At 39.2% G+C, this 22,076-nt stretch overlaps 1 protein-coding gene across 2 annotated transcripts in view; it reads left to right on the forward strand.

Annotated features, from left to right (window-relative positions):
- Positions 1–20,986, forward strand: part of LOC141928634 (protein FAM169B-like) — a 40,993-nt gene extending 20,007 nt beyond the window's left edge. The window contains exons 4-9 of one of the 2 annotated variants that reach the window (XM_074837163.1): positions 3,481–3,566; positions 5,167–5,341; positions 12,822–13,004; positions 15,338–15,466; positions 19,485–19,561; positions 20,609–20,986. In XM_074837163.1, coding sequence (XP_074693264.1) covers positions 3,481–3,566; positions 5,167–5,341; positions 12,822–13,004; positions 15,338–15,466; positions 19,485–19,561; positions 20,609–20,821 — 863 coding nt within the window. In that variant the 3' untranslated portion in view covers positions 20,822–20,986. The remainder of the gene's footprint in view (positions 1–3,480; positions 3,567–5,166; positions 5,342–12,821; positions 13,005–15,337; positions 15,467–19,484; positions 19,562–20,608) is intronic. The other variant, XM_074837164.1, reaches the window with a different exon arrangement.
- The last annotated feature ends 1,090 nt before the right edge of the window (positions 20,987–22,076 follow it).

Here is a 22,076-nt window from a genome sequence, read left to right on the forward strand (position 1 = left end):
GTAGCATGGGTGATTAACATCTTTATAACACTAAATAAACATACCCTATTGTGGCATTTTCTCTATGCTGTATATAATAATTTACAATAACTGTTAGATGCCATGGAACATTTATCACAAGACATTTGCAACAAATCATTGAGTAAAACTCGAATTGTAGAAGAAAATGTAATTGGTTGCAGGAAAGATATCTGTCTTAGATACTCGAATGGCTGCCATTACTGCAGCATCTGCATGCCTCCCAAGCTTTAATGTATTTATTTTGATAAGACCCTTAGGAGAGAGAGAGAAATGCTCTTACTCCATTTTAAAGATAGGGAACTGGGGGACACAGGTATTCAGGGTGTGTCAATGTTGCAGGACGCAGTTTAATGTAGGATCTCAGAGCTAACCTAGGCTTGGTTGCATGGAACTAGTTGTTGGGGTAATTTACCATTCTCCTTCCAAGGTGGAAATCTGGCAAAAGCAGTCTCTGCAAGTATGTCATCAATCTGAAATACTACCAAAATTAAGGTAAAGATGACTTTATCTAAAGTAAAGAACTGGTACATTCTATATTTATTAAACAAACTCAAATTACATCTCTCACGTGTAGCATTGACTTTAATTTAGTTTGTGACTGAGGGATGTGTTTCAGCAATTCAGATGAAGGCTAGGGAAAAAGAAGTACCAAGCTGGATGTTGTTTTCATTTTTCTGCTTTACTCTGTGTGTAGAGTCCTGATGTGCACATTTCATTCAAATAGTTGCACACCAGTGTGGGAACATTTGGCCAGCATAGCCTAGAAAGTAAAAATATAATCCAGGCCTGGGTTGGGAAGGATCCATGTTTGCCTAGCAAAGGGAGACATTTCATAATCACAATTGCATTATGCTTAGTGCCTAATTCAACTCAGTATTTTTCAGTATGTATTCCAAATACCCGTAGTGGTATGGAATCAGAGGCTTCAGAGGCTCTCAGCTTCTAGTGACACTATGAATATGTCTGTCTGACTTCAAGTGATGAAAGTACTGAGGTTTAGCAAGCTAATGCTTACAGGGCAAGCCACCCAACTAAGCATATATATACTCTATTAATTGTGATCTGAAATGTATTGGACTTGATCCTTTTCACCTAGTCTTGCAATTGCAAGATCAAGCACATCAAGACTTGTAATTACAAGATCATTGTAGTCATGTACATCATGATTCACAGGGTTCAGGTGACACATGTAACTTACTGTTGGCAATAACTTGATCTCTTATGATCAGGTGAACATAACCGAATGTCTTGGAAAGAGCAACAAGAGTGGGAAAGGAGAGTGAAGGAACATGTGGTCTCACAAAACATGTTTGCATTTGAAATAGTGTTCCTCAAAGTTGATTATAAAATGAAAATGAGAATATGGGAAAGCATGGATAGATTTAACTGCGGACCAGATGTTGACTTGAAAAATTATAACAAAAAGCAAAGTACATATGTTTGTGTGAAATCTGGAGAAATGTTTTTCCTTCAAGGAAGGCATCCATATAGATAAGGTTGCTCAAGTAATGTGATGTGACAGTTGCTATGTCAACTAGCGTTCCCTTCCACACATTTAAATTATTGAATAGCACAGTAAATGTTCTATAAAAGTAGCTCCTTAGAACACGGTTATGCATCTTCTTATTTTCCTCAAAGATTTTAAAAACTTTTCTGACCTTTACTATGTGTGTTGTATGTGTCTGAACTATGTGCCAAACCTCTGTGTAGCTGCCATTAAAGTCAGCGTTTGGCCCATTATGTCCCCTTTGTCTGACTCAGCTCCCTTTGTAGCTGCATGTTTCATGGATGTGTAATGGAGCAGTGCCTGCCTGCATTTGAAAGCAGAGTGAAGGGATTGAGGGAACAGATTGAATCCATCACAGAAAGAGTATGAAACTCCCATGCAAGTAAGTGAATAATATTTAATGAGTTGAATCTGGTGCTATAAACAGGCATCTGCCCTTGCGTGCAATACTTTCTTCATTGTTAACCCAGTACACAAAGCTTTTTGGCACATGCTTTAATAATTTATTCGAAATATAAGTTAGCTAAGCAGAACCTCCAGCCTTAGAGCCAGTGGGAGCTGGTAGAGGCTGAAGCAAAAAAGGGAAACCTAACCTACACACATCAGTGACATTTGTATAACCTGAGGTTAAAGGAGGTAAATGCTGAATCCTCTAAAGCCATTTCACTTCCTTGTGTGTGAATTTATCTCTAACTCAGAGATGGTTTTTAACTTTCTTGTGTTTGCCCCTAGTTGAGTAGCTTAGAAAACCAGTGGACGGTGCACTCTCCTCTTAGGACTCAAGAGGTGTGAACTCCATGTTGTTCTTTGCAACATACTTCCTATATTATATTTTATCTTTTTGTCTAAAAATAGGGATGCTAGCTGCCCTGTTTGAAGATAGTGAAGATAATGGTGTTCTTGAGCAATCCTGAAATAGTGGCCGTGTACTTTCTTAAGTGGATGTCACCACTGTAAGGATAATAGAGTTCTTTTTGCTGAAATATTTGCTGCTTGATGTGTGGGTGGTCATAACTGGTCAAATTTCTGTGTTTATTCTAAAACCTGATCTAAACCCTTAAAATCTATTCTGTATCCTTTGAAATGACCCAATGTTAAAACAACTTCTGAACAGGGCTTGGCAGCAATTTCAGCGTCACTGTTGCTGCTTCAGTCTTTCTCTTGTGAATCTAATGGCAGGCAATGAATTCTGTAGATGAACATGTAGGAGTAGGGTTTAAATACTTGTTTCTGCATATGTAAAAAATTCAGGAAGGATGGGAAGAAGTGGGGTGCGAGTTTTGCATAGCACCTACACAAGGACTTGACTTACATGTAGATTGGTCACACACTTCTGCATCAGGGCAAAGTGCATCTTACTTACGTGTGCATATGTCTGTCCTTTATTGACAGAAACCTCTCTGTATGCATTTGAACTTCTGTGTGTATCTGTCCATGCAGAGATTAGGAGTCTCCACTCTAAAGGTACAGATAACCAGTCACATAGGCAGCTGAAAAGTTATTTGATAAAGTGGATGTGAGAACTTTTGTGTTTGACTTGTGTAGGTGCAAATATGGGCATGTATGCATGTGGACAGGGGGAAGTCTGAAAGAAACTTCAAAAATATAATCTTTAGCTCTCTCTGTCCCAAATGTCACTCAAGCTTACTGTGCTACTGAACAGATATTACGCAGGAAGTCTTTATTCATAAGGCACGTAGGTTGTCACACCAAAATCTGATCAATTCCTGAGAAAAATTAGATTCATCTGCTGTCTAGTGTGGTACTGGAAATTGGATATCAAGGGACACGGAGGTGAAACTGAAATACAGTTGTTGCTCTGCTGTCTCACAGCAGATCAAACTGGAGACAGCTGGAGGGAGAAGTAGATCTGAAGCTGTTTGTGGAAAGATTCAGAACTAACTTTGTATTTATTTGCAGGTAATGTGTTCCCTGTCTTTTTCTTTTTGTAGTTTTGGCGGTTTATCTGAACCAGCGTTGGTGGCCTGTTGAAGATGTAGTAAAGACAGCTGATCCTTCTAGAGATGGGCTAATTTCAGTAAGGATGCTATTTTAAACAATTGCCTTTACCCTGGAACTTCCCAGCTAGAACAATCACATGTAACTGCCTCTGGTCTCCTATAGCTCATGCTTTATAACCTGTGGGATCTGGGCTATGTGGCTCACAAAGTACTTCACATGTCTCCTGTTGCACAGTGGCATGGACATTAACCCTCTCTAAACAATTTCGTGCATACAATTTATGATTCATCTGTGGGATTTATTTTGTTTTGTTTTTAGTTTAACCTCACTGCCTACTAAAGGAATAATCAGATAAAGTGAATTACTACATTAGCAGTAACTCTTCACATTAGTGTTGCTTGACTAACTGTCTGATGGGAGGTGTTTCTACCCTTTGGAGCAATGTCCTATCTAGCTAGTTATGATTTTTTTTGCCTTGGATGATGTTTATATTGTGTTAATTTAATGAAATTGTTATTTAATAGTTTCTATATCTGTAATTCTTTTTCCAAATAAGCTGTCTTAATACAATACAACTACTTTTTTGTACTTTGAGAGATTTGGGTAGCTTGTAGTCTGTTTTCAACTAAGTCAGATGTCTACTGCATGTGAGCTTTGTGTTGCCATGAGGCTATTAAGTCAGTTATGTTTTTTACCCAACCCTCTGTGTCCAGCTTTGGTCCTTAATGATTCTGATCCTGTATAATTTTTCCCTAATATCTGCCATACATAGAGTTTAATTATTCGCTGAATTAAGTAGGCTTTTTGTGGGTAACTGAACTGAAGGGATTTTGAGGTACAAATCATTGCAAGATAGAACTTGGAGCAGAAGAACAGGCCTTCAGAATTTCAAGCTTCTGCTGTATCAACAGAGAATGAAAAAATATCTGAAAATAGAAAACTTGCCCCTTCTAGCTCATTGCTAAGAGGTAAATTGTCATTATCTGTGGAAAATATAACTTTCTTTTTCAGCATTCATATAAAGCCTGTTGGCACCACTTTTTACATTGATGACCAGTATGATGTTGTTCCTTTATATTCCTTCATCTCTCTGTCCTGTTGGTTGTCTAGTAAGAAGCACAGCATAAAAACTAATTGTTCATGTTACACCTAGATTATAAACTGCTTGGGACAGCCTGTATTTATTCTCTGTTTTGTACAATGTCTACCTCAGTAGGGTCCTGACCCACTGAAGTTCTTTGATGCTGTGGCAAAACAGGTAATAGGGGAGAGGTGACCAGAATAACACAGTGAATCCTACCTTTATTTCACTTTTGGGTAGGATTAGGTTGCTTTGATCCTGTTTCCAAATCTGTGACTAGTATGCTGTGACTATGATCAAGATACTTCTTTTCCTGTTGCTTTAGATTTCCTCTCTGTGACAACAGGAGGTATGTCAAGCTTTATAAATTGTTACTAAATTATTCTATGCCCTCTGGATAAAGGGTGGAACACTGGGAAAAACTGGTTTTGTTATTCTATCTGAACCAAATCATGAGGTATTTTCCCCAAATTAAGTGTACATGTTTCCTGACCTACTCCTTCCCAGGCCCTTTTAATTTTGAAGCCTTTTATGAAATGCAAAATACTGTTCTCTGTTTCATTTTTCTTTGGTCTGGTTTTGTTTGTTCTCTAAGGTCCAGACATTCGGAGAAAGGATTGTCCTCTTTGTTCTGAACTACATTATTTTTGGAATGCTGGAAGGGAGTTCAGCTAATGATGCGTTCTTTCTACCTCACTCTGCCACCGAGTGTGCCAAGATACTCTGGAGAAATGGCGAGGCTGTTGCCTTTTACTCGGTCAAGATGAAAGGTAAGGTCATTTCAGAGACACATTTCCATTGGTTCCCAATAGCTAGAAATGTAATCCTTTTGTTTATCTTTCAGTGTAAATAATCCTGGTTCTCATTTACATTTTTATATCAAATCTCTCTCAGAATGAATCTGGGGAACAAACCTTCCCTGAATTTGGAAGCCATCCATATTATTTTCATTGAAACATGATGGCTCCAAACTCTATTCTCAGTTACACTGAGTGATCTGAGGTACTGGATTATTCCAATAAAATAGGCTTTAACGCAGCCAAGTAGAAGGTTGTACATCTAGGAACAAAGAATGCAGGGCCTACCCACAGAATGGATGACTGCATCCTGGAAAGAATGATATCTGAAAAATGGAGTACAGTTCACAGTGGAAAACTGGAGTAATAGGAGTGGCTGGTGGTGAGAAGTGGCAATATCCTTGGATGCGTAAGCCTGGGTTGTGTAGAGGAAGGTGCATGCACTAGATCAGTCCTGGAATGCTTTATCCAGTTGTGGTACTCCCAGTTTAAAGGATGACAATTAATTGATTTCATCATTAATTGATTAACTAGCATAGAAAACAAACAAAATGTATTTTGGTTCTTGAGGGATATTTGCACCAGTGTAAGCTTTAGTGAAGGTCTTTTATTAAATAGAGAGTTTGTATTAACTCAGGTACATTGCTATTAACCAGTCTATAGTGGAAAAAGCTTCATTAGAATAACTCCAGGTATGCAGTTGTGTACGTACCCCCACGCAGGAGCTGTTACCAGTCTGTGTTTAAGATTTGTGGGTCTCATCTTGATACCAGCAGCTTGAATGTAGAGAAGTTGGTATCTTTGGAGGTAGATGTATTGTCCAAGTCAGTAATCTGTAGCCACCTGTTCAAAAGGGGAGAATAAGAAGCAGCTTGAGAGCTGCACAGATATGGATTGCTTTCGATTCCAAAGGACAGTCTGAAGGTGCTTTCTCTGATAGAGTCTCAAAGGCCAGCAACAATAAGAGATGTTCTGCTCTTCTGCTGCCTTGGCATGTGCAAAATCCTTATTCGCACTAAGGTGTAGCTTGTACACACCTGTGCTGGTACAGTGCTACTGTACTATCAGCGATGAATCAAGTCTCAGCCTATGATAAAGGAATCTTGTATGTCTGTGAATATGCAGATGAACTGGTTTGTAATTGGCAAACACTTCATTTGCCATAGTACATTTTCCTTTAAGTCCATAAATATTTGTGAGCAAAGCTTTTGGAAAGGAACACTTGTATGGGCTGTAATGATTCATGCTTCAGTAAAATAAATTTGCACAGTAGTCTGTTATGGGTGGAGTATTAGCCAAGTTGAAACTGTTTCTGAGTAAGTTGAGAGTCACAGTTTGGTTTTAAACCAGGTCCACATAAAATACAAATTCTTCAAGTCCAGCTCTGTCAGCATCTGTCTTTTGTTGCCAGTGGTTTTCTTCTCTGGGCAGCTATATTTGTTAGTTTTTGGCCTGTGTTGCAAATTACTGTAGTCTTTTGCCAAAGCCTTTTCGGGAAGCTTGAAGTTGATTGTTTTTGCCCCTTTTTGCTATTTGCTGTATGCATTTAGAAAATAATTCCTCTTTCTGAAGTTCTGTGACTTTAATTTCATACCAGCCATGCTCTGGCTGATCCTATTCTCTCTACTTTCTAGAAGAGCCATGGATTTATTAGGCCCAAAACAGGCTTTTCACATGGTTGTTTTAGATTTTTTTTTTTTTAACTTTTCTATTTTTTATCATAACGTAAGTTCCTTTTCCTTTTATTGTTCTGGTCAGAACAGTTAGTAAGGGCAGTTTTAAGTACAGGACTTTATATTGTGCTGGGCTTCTGTTACAGCTTCTGGTCCTAGAAAGAATTTATTTTCCTCTGTGCCCATCATGTGATTCCCTTTATTTCCATGCTCTGCAATTACCTGGCTATTCTTTATAGTTTTGTTTTCTTCACTAGGTAATTGAGACTCTCGTGATGATGTTGTATTCAACTGTATTTCTCATTTGTGAATTTTTCATTATCTACAGTATGACAAAAAACCGTGCTTCAGTGGAACCAAATAAGCCAGAACAGATCTGTGGAGCATGGCTATTTCAAACTTAAGTTATCTAAGTGAATCATAGAAACAGTGACCAAGGAGGAGAGAGTCTGTTCTATCTTTGCTACAGATTTAGTGTGCTGTTCTGCAAACTAAATTTTCAGTGGACTTCAGTGATTCCAATTAACTGTCTTGGCAATATTGTAAAGTAATTTCCATTTGCCAGTTCCTAGGTGGCCTGTACAAAGTGAACTTGGTAATTTTGGTCCAGTTCCACACATCCATCCATCTTATGAACATGCTTAGCTGGATCTCTTTTGATAGTCTAGCTAAAGAGGGACAGATGGTCTTGAGCACCCGCCTTGCTCAGAGACGCAGTAACTGCAAGTCAAGGTTTTGAGACAATTTGGCAACTACTGATACTGACCATCCTGCACCTGTTGTGTAGATAAACAGAAGACTCATTCTTCAAGGCTATCACTTTTCGTGAGCATTAGACACCTTTATTAAAACAAAATTTATTCATGACTACACAGATCATCACCATAGCCTCTCTGGTATGTGCCTATTCCTGTCCAATGACAGGCATGCAGCATTTACCACTGGGTATACTAAAGATTGATGAGAAGTACTAAGCCACTAATGAGGCTGATAAGACACTTTGTCACGTGTCAAGATAAATGTCTCCAATTTTATCTGTGTCAGCGGCTTCCATAATAGACAGCTGAGGAGTTAGACCTTACTGAATGTAGCTACTTAAAGGTACAACAGGAAATGACAGTTCACTGTCCCTTTCTTTGCAGACAGCAACCTGAAAATGAAATATTTTGCAGAAAGCCTTCATATAGATACTTTGGTTTTGAGATCTGTTTTACATTCTTTTAAGTATTTCTTTCAGATTTTTTTCTTGGCATGCCCTAAATCTGTGTGAAAACCTCAAAAAGAATGTGTTTTGTGTAGTGATGTAGGATTAATGGCCATGGTTACTGACACTATTTTTTTGTGCAATAAGACCATGTAATCCCCTGAAAGTTTTTCTTTTTTATTTACTGAAGACTAGTAATTACTGCAAATGGACTTTTACCACCTTCACATAAATGTCAGGAGAATGTAGAAGATTCATAATGCAAATAAATCAGTAAGGAAGTTGGAAGATGCTATGAGCCAGGAATGTCTTAGTCCCTTTAAGAATAAAACAGAACAAAACTCCATTTTATATCCAGCTTTTTCCCTCTACTGTTATGTATTGCTGTTCCTATAACACATAGGACCTGCCCAGTTGTGGACCAAGCTATCTGCGGTACAAAAAGCAAAGGAGTCAGATTGTCAAAGCTTGTCCCTTCCCAAGCTCTCTGTGTCCCTCTTGTCAAATCTTAGTAGTAGAAGTGTGGAGAAAGATGGTGTTCTCTGTGATGTGAGTCAAACCAGACTTAACAAAATTAGGTCCTCTGAGAAGTCTGTAAAACACGCAGTTGAACCAGGAGTAAATGCATTGTTGGATTCTCATTCATTCTTTAGAGATGCTCCACAAATCACAGTTGGGAACACCTGGCTGCAAAAACTCTAAGCTGATATAGGGTAGGCAGCAAAGCAGCCCTGGCCCAGTCTCTGCTTCTTCCTACCCCTGAGCCTTAGAGATGGTCTTTGGAAGTTGCTACCCAAGCCAAAATCCATTTGCCACTTTTCTTCATACAAGCCTTCGCAAATTTCTTTTAATACTTTGGTGGCCCAGGTGGTATTCTCCAGAAATAGATCCCTAAAAAGATAATAGGATTTTATTTTTCACTGATTACATACATTTCTTTTACAAAAAAAGATATTAAATCAGAATTGAAGTTAACCTGACAGACAATTAGCTGAAATCTTGTTGGATAATTGCTTTTGTCTCCCTCTGTTTTCTAGCAATAATATTTTTAATGTGCATTTCTGAGGCAGACTGAAGGTTCTGGCTGTAATAAAAATTAAATGACTACATACCAGTCAAGACATGAATTCATTTAATTTTATTGAAGCCAGAACCTTTGTTCCCCTTCTCACATACAAACTCACACAATGGGTTGACCTTGGGTTCTATTCAGCAGAAATATTCCCCACCCTCTACACAAGCACACAGCCTGCTTAAGGCCTGTCCAAACATGTGTGTGCCAAGCCAACTTGTTCAGCAGGGAAATAGTCAGTATGCACAACCTTGTTTTGTTTGGGTCTGTTGGATGTGGGGACTGGATTGTTTTTTTTTCTGGTTTGTGGCTCTTTGGGAATGCTAATGGCTGTCTGCTTTCCTGCCCTTGTAATATCTGTTTACCATTTTGCTGGCTCATAAGTTGGTCATTTGGCACTCGTGACCTAACCAAGCAGATCAAAGGCTTTCAAAGGGCAGACTGTATGAATACTTCCATCTCCATCGCCAATGCCCTTATTTTCCCTGTCTCCTCCCTCACCTCAAAACTTAGTCTGTTTGTGTGTTTCAACAACAAAAGAAAACTCTGAACCAAATGTGTGAGAGCCTAGTGGTCACCTCTGGGCCACCATTAGCTTACGGTAACCTCTTTGCTATTGGATGGGAACTGGAGACAGTGGCCTTTGTTCCAAAGGTTGGTTTGTTTGTTTATTTTATTTCAAATGGCTGTGGGCTATGACTCCTTTAATATGTTTCCCAAGGACAAGGTGAAGAATGGCTTCATGGTTTCTTTATTTACAGTGCCTTTAGACACTACAAGTTTTTGTCGTCTTCTCAACACAAAATCAGGAGCACAGACATAAATCACTCAGCTCCTGGGATGGCTGCACAGCAGTCTCATCAGGATTTATAGGAGACAGACTATATGAGATAATAATAAACTTATAAGGACACTTGCAACATGCAGGAATTCATAAAGCTATTGACTTCATGAGGAAAAGTTTGTCCCTTTCTTAGAATGTATGGTGCAACACTGCTGGAATCCAACATCTCTGTTGGGCTGGCAGCTAACAATGGGACTGGGGATATACTCAATTTTTTGGCTCATGAAAAAAGAGTAACTACACATCATGTGTTACAAATATTGAAAGGTTATAAACACCACCGCAAGCCATCCTTTTCCAACAATGTGCTTGAACATGTGTTTGAAGTTAAGCATGCACTTTGATTAAGCAGAGGAGGACCAAGCCTGGATGTGAATGGATTGGTTATGTAGCTACATACTCTTGTTGTATGGCTGAGTATGCGTGATGTGGATTCTTGCTAAGTGGAGAGCTACAGCCTTGACAAATCAGGGTCTAGAATTAAACATAGTCATGTATGCTTTGCTGAACTGACATCCTAGAAAAGAGAGTAATCAAAGCCAGGCCAGGGGAATATCAGCAAAAGGTACTAGACACCAACTCAAGGAACAGCAGTAGACCTCAGTTTAAGATAACTATGGGCATGTGATAAAGGAAAAAGGGATCTATTAAGTAAGCCTTGCACTGGAATTTAGGAACAGCCATTCAATAGGAGATCTGTGAACCAGTGCCTCAAGACACTGAAAACTAGATTGAGTGGTACACTAGTAAGTGGTAAGAAAGAAAACTGGGAAGGTCTTAATGAGGTTTAAGCAACAAAGAAAATGTAATCTTTTTCTGTTATAAAGGCCTGGATATTTATTTCTATTTAAACTGCCATGTACCCAGATAGAAACAGCATAAAATCTTTATAAATATTTTCTAAAAATGAAAATAAATCAGCAAGATGTTTCTATGGTGACCTTATCCTATATATAGGTAGTTGGCCATTCATTTCAGGGTTGAATGCTTATGCTGTCAAGTAGTTTGAGGTTCTGTTTTCATGGTATTCTGCACTGAACAGAAGCTTTACAGTGAATTGCTAATGTACCTCCTTCAGTAGGACCCTAAGTTGTTTAGGGTGTACATTAAAATTTTGGACCCTGAATGTCTGTTCTTGATCTTGACTCCAGTTTGAGTTTACCATATGTGATAGCAAAATAAATACCTTGGTTCTAATTTTTTTTTGACAGTTTTCACCCAGAACTGAGTTTTAATAGTTTGGAGGCTTATACTTGAGTCTGTATTTTGTCTACATGTACAGCATTATGTCATGTCCCCGTGATTTCAAGTGACAGACTTGATGTGTTTATTAGCAAGGACCGTCCTTGAGTCAAAACCCTAGTTTAACACTGATAGTAGCAGTTCAAGTGATGGACTAGAAGCACATACATGTGTGATAAATTACCACTCAGTAGAAATCAAGTGACTTACAAAGGAGCACTTGCAGTGCTTTCTTAAAATGCACCACTCTGTTGTTTATGGTTTTATACCCAAATACCTTAATTAATGTCTATACTCATCTTCCTACAGAGGTGTGACTTTCGTGTGCTGCAGTGTAAGGTTGAACCTGAGCTGCTGCCGTGAGTTTACCTATCGCTTAGATTCTACTCGGTGCTTTCTCAGACATGGTTCTTCCTCTTTGGGAAGTCATTTGCCTCCCTGTTACATGTTGGGTTGTTGGGGCTACCCAGCTTCTGCTCTGTTTTCTGAAGGGACTTCCCTTCCTCTGGCCCGGAGTCACTGCGAATGTGAGCAGTTAGGGATCTGTTTCCAGTTTCAGGTGGCGCAACCTCAACACTTTTTGTGTGGTTGTCTTACCAACAAAGTACTTCTGGGTATGTGTTGACAGATAACTGAAAGAGAGAAATATTCTTTTGTACAGTTGTTTATGGAATTTACTGAACTAGGAGATCAAAGACTGAATATGCAGTAAAAGGGTTGTATAACTTTCTGACCAGTAAAAGTCAGAAAGGAGGTGTAAATGATGGGATCAGTCAAGTTTCATACTTAAGAGTATTATCATACCATTTGGGAAAGCACAACAGCAATGTGTGCAGAGGCCAAGAGAGCCTCTCCTCCCTGCAGTCATTATGAAATTGTTAACTTAAACAATATTGGGAGTTTACTCTGGAAGCCTTCTCTACTGCCCAGCTGCATCAGGCAGCTTGGACCTTCTGAGAGTTTAGATCATACTGCGTTGTGTGGTTCAGTGTATTTCATAAAAAGAGTTTGTGGGGTGATTTACCAGAAGAGCCAAAAGCTAAAGGAATATGCTGAGATTACATTCAGAATATTTATACCTCTCTGGCTATAGCCCAGTTATGTTTTTTCAGTGAATTTTCCTATATATGTTGCCTGTGTACCTAGATGATCCAATTATGAAGACTTGGAGTCTGGAAAATACTATGGTGAGACGTGTAAACCACATGTTAAGCAGACCCTCTCAGTTTGATGGCACAAATCTTCCTTCTGGAAAGTGTTTTACTGTCTATGCAAATGCACTGCAGTTGGGGGTGATCCTCATAGCTTGTGGAAAGGTATCAGGGCAGTATTTGTGGCTAGAATCACACAGCAGTTAGTTAGTGCAGCCATACAGATTTTGTTTTCAAATTCATGTATTTTTTACTGTCTGTTTTCAGGGAGCTTGTGTGATGGTACAACCAGTCAATGTTACATGCTGCCGGTTTTGGATACTATATTCGTCCGGAGAAAGTATAGAAGAGGTGGCCTAGGGATGAAAATGCTGCATGATTTCTGTCAGTCTTTCATGGCTGAGGATGCCTTGGGGATCAGCTGCCCTATTTCTGCTGCCATGTATCAAGGTAAATCGTTTGATGTGGAAATGTTAGGTAAGGGTCATGTATAATGTATGCATTTCAATATGGTCTTGGTAGGATTTTCTTAGCTGTATAAGAGTTCAGTGCACTTGTCTGAACTGAACTGTTGTTAGCGTGCAGCTGGTTACTTTCCTTGAGACATCTGGAATTTCCTGTAGAAAGGTAGGCCATTATTTATGTAAGGCAATAAGAAGCATAAAGCTCATACTGCCTGTTCAATATTTTGCATTATTATCTCATTCTGTCTTAGAAATAGAACTATGTCATTGCCCTAGACAGTGACTTACATATTTTATTTGACACCGGAGGGAAAAGAATCATAAGATGTTGTCAAGCCTACACTATGCACGTAATGCTCTTGTAGATACTGCATTTGTAAGAAATTAGATTTAATAGGCCATATACCTAGGCTCTGCTCATTCATCCAGTCACATCAGTACTTGTTTTGTATTGACTGCCTTTGAACACTTGGCACTTCTAAAAGATCACTATGTAGTTATATACCTTCTCTGTGAAGTTCTGGTTTTACTAGTAAAATTTACAGATTACATTATTTATAAAACTGTTATCTTTAGAAAAGCATTTTGTCTTAAAGTTGTTCTCTGTATGGCATACAGTCTTTACCATCATTTTTTGGGAGGTGTTTCTATTGACTTATGACTTTACAGCCATTTCCTAGTAAGTGTCAGCAAAACTTTATCTGTTCTTTCTTGTGGTCAGTATGTGCCATTCAATGTATACAAATGTACCCCAATGTATGCAAACATACTCCAGGAGTTTCTAAATTCAGAAAGGAGTAGTACTGACAACATTCTTTCTCTTCTCCCAGTAATATCCATCTTTCCTATGGCAGGCATCAATGATTTAGACACTATGGATCAGAAAGCTGCATTGTTTATGTGTTAACGCTAGCGATATATTGCAAGACTATGCTTTCATCTCAATTAGGTTTAGAGCTTACAGTGAATAAATTTGACTTGTATCATGTTCTATTTAGGTTTTCTGAGCCTTACTTTTATAAAAATACTAATGCTGTAAGTTACATTTTGGGTATATTGAAGTCGCTGCCTGTTTTTAATTTCATTGGAGCCACAATCTCATACTTTGACAAAAGAATGCAAACTTTTACTCTAAAACTCTGTACTAAATGTGCACAGTTTTCACTAGCGTGTTATTTAATGTGCTATAGAGGCCCCAAAAGAAGTAAAAAGCATTTTAGCAGATATCTCTATTGTGGTATATGTGTTACTTTCAGTAGCTTTTATTGAAATGATTAATTTAGTTTGGATACCCTTGGATAAAATTAATGACAGCAATATGCTCATTACTGTAAGGCAACTGTTTACATACCAGAATTAGGGTTTTTGTTTCAATATCTCATTGTTAAACTCAACTGAATGTGAAGATAAATTACCCATTCTGTAGTATGAGGAACTACAATGGACAGAGGAGAGCATGAAAACAATTTTGTTGTTTACAGATTGATGTCTTAGTACAGCTGATGGAACTGACAGAATGGTGGTTAAGGAAAGTTTAAAAATCCCCTTTAAATTTTTTGAACTGTTTGTCCTACAACATAAGCCTCGTCTTGACTCTGCAGACATCCTCAGGAAACCTCTAAAGCAGCAAATTTGAGTTTGATAACATAAACTTAAATTTGATTGTTTATCCAAATTATATTAATGTTCGGTGTGTACTGACAGTGATAGGAATCAGTGGGACTGCTTTCTAAAGGCACTATATCTGACACAGGTACTCCTGTTATTCCTCTGTTAGTTCTTCCTATTTCCTGTTTTCCACATCCAAAAAAGCAATGGAGTATAGGGTAGCAGTAGTAAAATGGAGGGTGGTATTGGCCCAAGAGCAAACTAATACAAAGGTTTTATTTGTAAATAGAAATTAGAGTATCATTCTTAATGGTTCAAGCTGGAAGATACTGAAGCACCTTTATTTCAGAGTAGTGAGGGTGAAAAAACCCACACTGCTGTTAATCTAAAGCCTGCTAAATGTCTGGAGATAGTTCTGTGATGCAGTGCCAGAAGAAGGTGGCTCAGTAAGTCATTTCAAGTCCTGTATTTCTGCACTCACAAGGAAGCAGATGAACAGGATTCACTCATGCCTGTTCAGGTCATTTCACATAGACTTTTCCTAAAAGCCCCGGCTAAAAGAAAAAAAAAGAAGATGAGAAGAGAGAAGAAAAGATTTCCAAAGGAACTAATGGAAGTAGGTCTGAGAGCATTTCTGGGATAGAATACACTCCCTCATCCACTGTACTTTTCACTCATTCATGCTTTTACCCCTTGGTATCTTCTATTCAGTTTGCCAGAAATTCTTGCAGACTTATCCCGAGGAGCAGAAGCGACTGTGGGAGGTGGAAGCACCAGGAGATTGGAGCCAGCGAGTGAATATCTGGTTAAAAATTCAGATGGAGTCATCCCCTTCAGGAAGTGAGTTAAAATAAACAGTGTGAACTTGGCCATGTTAGTTATATAAAGATAAGAAATAAAATCAAGGCTTAGGTAGTGATAATAGATAGATGGTTTCTCTGTTGTTTGCACATTGAGAAACTACTGAGTGTGCAGTCCAGTTCACTGGTCTTTTCCCAGTAAACAGGACAATTCTTAGAAATTATGAGGTAATGAAATTGAACTACAGAGCATCTGAGAGATACTGAACAAAGCACAATCTTGGCATAAAGTTGCTGTAACTCCCATTGCAGTGCACTTACAGCAGGGTAGAAGTTAGCCCCAAAAATTCCTGTTGCACAACACAATGTCTGGGTTATAGAGAGGGGTTTGTTTCCCTGAAATTATTACAAAGAAGAAATTTGTATGGCCAATGGGCAATGTGTTTAATTACCTTCAATTTGCTGCCAATACCATTCTTGGATGGAAACACAAACATTTTCATTATGGCTTTTGGAAGATTCAGAATACTCTCCTACAGGGTAAATCCTTCTTGCTGGGAGCATTTTCTAGTTACTTCACAAAAGATAGCGACAGAGTAGGAAAACCTTTTGACAGTTCATATGGGCATCTTGTTGATGTAATCTGTTCAGCTGGCTTGGGGATCCAGACAGGCTCCTCTGCTGCATGCACACAAGCTGTGATAAGCATTAGGTTCCAAAAGAAGGGCACACATTGCCTTTTTCTGGAAGTGCAGCCAGGAGTGCTGCAGAGCAAATTGCTCCCGTGACTTCCCACATCTATCCTGCTTTGTATTGGCTTGGGGACCTTCAGTTGAGACATTGCGTTTCATCTTGTCTGCAGTACCCCACAGGAGAGTTAAGTCAGAGTTTAGCCCTAGGCTGGGTTCCTCTGAAGCCATTATATTTATGTTCCTCATGCTTTAAACCAACAAAACCTGGTGTTGCTCTTTCCTTTAATCCATCTTGCTAAGTTCAGTTTATTAATGGCAATTGAAGAGAACTATGATCCAAACAGAAAGTGGATCCTGGAAGAGAGTACACTTTCTTTTTTCTTTCTTCTTTTTGCCATCTTGTACAACAACAAACAAACAAAGAGAAATGACCCAAAACATGGGTAAATAGAATTCTACCATAGTGGCTGTCAGTAAAAATACACGTGAGGCCTGGGAACTGCCTTGGCCAGTTCTGCACATAAATGAGATGTCTCATATCTACAAAAAGAGGAAGGAGGGAAAGTATAAACTAGAAATGGGGGAAGAGGGGTTTTGTACATTTATAAGGATTGTGAATTGCAATGTGGTCTTTATAGTGGAAGGGAGCAGAAACAAGTGAATTTGGCACTAAAATACATAATAAAAACCTGCATTTTAAATTATGTTCTCCACTCTGGTGCACAGCTCACTGGGCATCACTTTCCTTTACACTGAATGTGCTTAACAGGCTTTAGTTCATCCATCTTCAGTGGAAAATCAACCCACTAAAAAACAGTATTTAAAACAGTGTGTAATACATTTATTATATCGATTTTACATATGGAATCTATGTGTGCTTCTTGTGCTTGTATTATCCCAGTACTGGGCATATTATGCACCCAGGGAAATATGAAGGGAGAGTACAGGACAGATAATGCCTGCTAGAATTTACTAGGGGAGAGTTCCCCTGGTTTTGCTTTGTGCTAAAGGCAGCATTACTCTTGCATAGCTTTGTCTGATAGCTGGTGAGGAAATAACAAGAGAATTTTCCAGGGCTTCATGCTATCTGTTCACAGTAGATACAGCAGAAACATTTTCTGAGTGCAGGAATCCTTTATCATCTGACCTAGTGTGCTGCTTACCATACACGTAAAGAGAAGCTTGTGTTTCCAGAGACACAGAGAGGAAAATGATGTGGCATAGAATGGAAACCACTGGAGTTGTGCACTTACGTGTTCCATACGCACAAAGTCATTTAGATCTTCTGCAAGTCTGCAGTTGACACCAAGCTGAGTGGTGCAGTTGGCATGCCTGAGGGATGAGATGCCATGAGAGGGACCTGGCCAAGCTCGAGAAGCAGGCCTGTGTGAACCTCGTGAAGTTCAGCAAGGCCAAGTGCAAGGTCCTGCACATGGGTTGGGGCAATCCCTGGTATCAGTACAGGCTGGGGAATGAAGGGATTGAGAGCAGCCCTGTGGAGAAGGACTTGGGGGTATTAGTGGATGGAAAACTGACTATGAGCCAGCAATGTGCACTCACAGCCCAGAAATCCAACCGTGTCCTGGGCTGCATGAAGAGAAATGTGTCCAGCAGGTCGAGGGAGGGGATTCTCCCCCTCTACTCCGCTCTCGTGAGACCCCACCTGCAGTGCTGCGTCCAGCTCTGGGGTCCTCAGCACAGGAAAGACATGGACCTGTTGGAGTGTGTCCAGAGGAGGCCATGAAGATGCTCAGGGGGCTGGAGCACCTCCCCTGTGAGGACAGGCTGAGAGCGTTGGTGTGTCCAGCCCAGAGAAGAGAAGGCTCTGGGGAGACCTTATAGCGACCTTCCAGGGGTCCCCATCTCTCTTACAGGCCCCCTTAAAGGAGGGCCTGTAAGAGACATGGGGAAAAACTTTTTAGCAGGACCTGTTGTGATAGGACAAGGAGTAGTGGTTTTAAACTAAAAGAGGGTAGATTTAGACTAGATATAAGGAAAAAAATTTTTACAATAAGGGTGGTGAAACACTGGAACAGGTTGCCCAGAGGTGTGGTAGATGCCCCATCCCTGGAAACATTCAAGGTCAGGTTGGACAGGGCGTTGAGCAGCATGATCTAGTTGAAGATGTCCCTGCTCATTGCAGGGGGTTTGGACTAGATGACCTTTAAAGGTCCCTTCCAACCCAAACTATTCTGTGATTCTATGATTCTATCTTTAGGGGGTCACTTGGGAACATAGTGCTTCATTCCTCCTCGCTCTGTTATGTAGAAAGCGAAACACAATGTAATTCAATATTGTCAGCTTCAATCTGGATCTATGGCAACAACCATGAAAATAGACAAGTCTTATTTTGCTCTGATTTCTTAGATCCCCATCGACATTTGCAATGCTTTGTTTTGGAACAAAAATTTTGAGAAGAAAAATTGAAAATTCTGCTCATATTACATGTTTTTCCCCCAGTACTCAGGATTGAATACTATTAATGTTGTAAGAATTCTGCAATCATAGATATTCTAAAAAAGGTTTCTATAACCCTGAGGTCAGAATTTTAAATTTTGCAAGGTTGTGTGGCTGCATCTAGTGGCAGTACAGGTAAACTGCAGCACTCCGCTTACTGCGACTGATACTTCAATTTGGGTGTGCACAGATACATAGACATATATATGCACACATATTTCTGTCTGCATGTATACATATATCTATAAAAATAAAGCTCTTTAGCATGCTGTCATACATGGCTGCAATCGTTCATTCTGAATTAATTCTTATTGTCTGAAAAATGGAGATATTTATTTCCACCAAATAGTCTCAGTAACAGGAACACAGTGACATTTCTCTTCTGAGGCAATTGGAGGAACAGAAATCATTTAACATGATTTTATCCTAGTTTCTAAATCTACCAGGCAGGGACCTAAGCTGTTTTGAAGTAGTTTAGTAATATACATAAAGCATGTAAATGTGAAGCTAATGCAAAAAATAAGCAGACCGAGCAAGAATTAAAATAAATTTCACATGATTACTTTTAATCCTTTACCTGAATTGGTCAGAGTATCTGCCTTTTCTGAAAGGGAGGAAGGGATATGGGTTTTCTCGGTGTAAGAGATGAATGGATTTAGCAGAACATCCAAACTAAGAACCCAGAGACATTTTGTTTCTAGTATAGTTGTTCACCTTAGTCTTTTGTGGTAGTGTCACTGGGCACCCTGGTTTGGTTAATTAACAAAAGCAAGGCAAGAGGGGTTGAAGGTAGCCTTTATGTGGCTTTTTCTGGTGTGTTTTTTAAATGAAAGTTGCTGTGGAAGTCTGCTAACATTTTTTTCTTTTTAATCTCTTTCTGGGGCAAAACTATTCACCCCATTTCTCCAGAGGCTGAAGTGGGCTCTTGTATGGAGACTACTCAAACCACTAAACCCAGACAATCAGATGTGGATCAGATGTATAAGGTACAGTGACTAATTTGCTATTTTATGACTTACTTTTTCATTGGTGGCCTTTTTGCTTTTTACTGAAGTAGTGCCATTTAAATATGAGACACTATCACAGACAGCTATAGGTGTTTTTTCTACTGACCCATAGGTTTATGTAGGTAATCATAGCTATATAATATATATACATATATATATAATTGATTCATAGAGCTATAGTAGTTTGTATACATATATATATAATTGATTCGTAGAGCTATAGTAGTTTGAGAGGCTAAAGTGTACAGGATAGTTTTCACTAAATGTTTTAGTTTGATCCTTACTGAGGTAAGGGAATGGTAACTAAGCTGGCATACAGCGAATTCCAAGGTTTGTGTATGCAATGGCTTTCTGAACTGAACCCTGATTTTTTTCTGTGCCTATACAGGGGCTTGAGTGTGACACCTTTAGAATGAGTAAGCCAAGCTTCTTACAGTCCTAATTATTTTATTCCACTACTGAGCTGCAGATATGACTGTGCTTAGCTTTTTGCAGGATGGAGGCCTAAAACAGGCTGAGAGGTTTGAATGAAGCTTAAACCTAGTTAGGGCTACATGTATTTGAAAAAACAAATCACAGTAATGAAGCTTTTTCAAGTAATAAAGAAAAAGGAGAGACGAGTGGAAGCAAAACAAAGAGCTGTAGGGGTTGTTTCCCCAGCACATTTTGGTTGCCACACAATTAAATCAGTTTGTTTTCTTCAGACATGGGTCTCCTGGGGGAGCTATGACAGCACTGGCCCCTGTGGTGCACGCTCTTGCATTCTGTGCTGTGGTCATGGCTTCAGAGCCCACCCAGCCAGATCAAGGCTCCGTGTACTCCCAGTTTTCTTTATGCTGACACTTCTGGGAACTCAGGCAGAGCAGCAGGAATGAAGCTGTTCTATACAAACAATGCAGCTAAGTTTCTTGCCTTGCATGTTTATGGTGGCCTTGGTTGACAGAGACATTTTATATTAGCATCAAGTCACTGTTTATGTTGGTTTTGTATAATTTGGTGTTCACTCTGTCTTGGTTCTAATTTCAGGGCGTTGAATACATTCCTGGTGTTGGGAAAGTGGCAGGAGATGCCACAGAAAAAAAAGATGACACAGCAGCAGCATGGACTCTAAACTCACAGGGTCCTGAACAAGAGGACTTAGAGCAAGGTGCAGGCAATACTCAGCAATGCAAAGGATTCAGAAGAAAAGCAGGCTTAGTTGGAGGCAAGGCCACCAAACAATTTAGAGTTATACCATAATCGCACTTTCAGAAATCAGCAAAATCTCCATATGGTCTTAAAAATTGTAATTGACTGTTCATAATCTGTAATGCTGGAGAGATTTCTTCAGGTAAGATATAATTTTTTGCAAGACACATGTTCACCATCTTGTGTTTTGTTTTAAATAAAGCTTTTGTTTGCTAATTGTCCTTTTCTTTTTCATCTCACCAAGTAATTAAGTAGTAGTTGAGCCTAGTTATTTCTCTGCTCTGAAATGATATTATTGGGTTGCATGAGATGTCCAAAAGGGAATAGTTGGAGGGTTTGTGGATACTGATGTAAGAAGATATTTCTATGGAAACCACATCCCGCATTATGGAAGAGAGATACCACAACACACATTGGTATCAGAATGACAGCTGTAACCTTCCTTTCAAAGCAAACAATTGATCTTGGATTGCTTTCATTTGAGATTTTCTAGCAGAAAAATCTGCCTTAAACCCTGTGGTGAACAGGATGGCATACAAACTCCATTAATGCAGAAAAAGTTTGGTACAGAGAAGAAGAGTGAGCAAGCTACAGGCCTTAAACTGCCTTTAAATTGAATAATAGCACTGTGATCATTCTATGTGTAAGTTCAGGGTGCTGACCTTTGTGTAGATTACATATTTTATTATTTTATACACATTTTATTTCCTGTAGGCTCTTTCCTAATGTTTTGCATTTAATTAACTTGGAAGTATAACATACTTCACTAGATTACTCATGTTATGGCTTGGTAAAGAAATTTTGTTCTTTCACCACAAGCTGGTTCTGTACCAGAATTTTTTTTTTTAGTGGGGAATGTCTAAATGTTGAATGCTGTATTAATGGTCACACGTGAAACTCTTAAGGAAAAGATCTTTAGTCTAGTGGCAGAGAAGGCTTTGCAGAGGTGGGATCAATGGTGAACAGCAGTAGGGTCTTGATGAATCTGAATAGATCCAGCAGCCTGTAATTCTTAAGTGGGTGCCTTGGAACAAGGAGAGGTAGTTATTTCTTTCCAGAAACTAATCCAGCATTTCCAGGGAGACAGTTCTGTAGGCAGGCATTGTAGGTACACTGTAGGGGATGTATATTTTTCCCCCTGTATGGCATAATTTCTCACACATAGCCCTGTCACCCTGTTTTTGTTTAAGGTCGTGATTTAACATAGTGTTTGTTCATGTATCCAAGTAGCTCCTCCCTTGCTGAGCTGCTCAGTAAACCATATGCCTGAGACACATCAAAATCAGACCTTTGTAGGCATCTCTTA

This window comes from Strix aluco, chromosome 12 (genome assembly GCF_031877795.1).
Source record: "Strix aluco isolate bStrAlu1 chromosome 12, bStrAlu1.hap1, whole genome shotgun sequence".
Classification (NCBI taxonomy): Eukaryota; Metazoa; Chordata; class Aves; order Strigiformes; family Strigidae; genus Strix; species Strix aluco.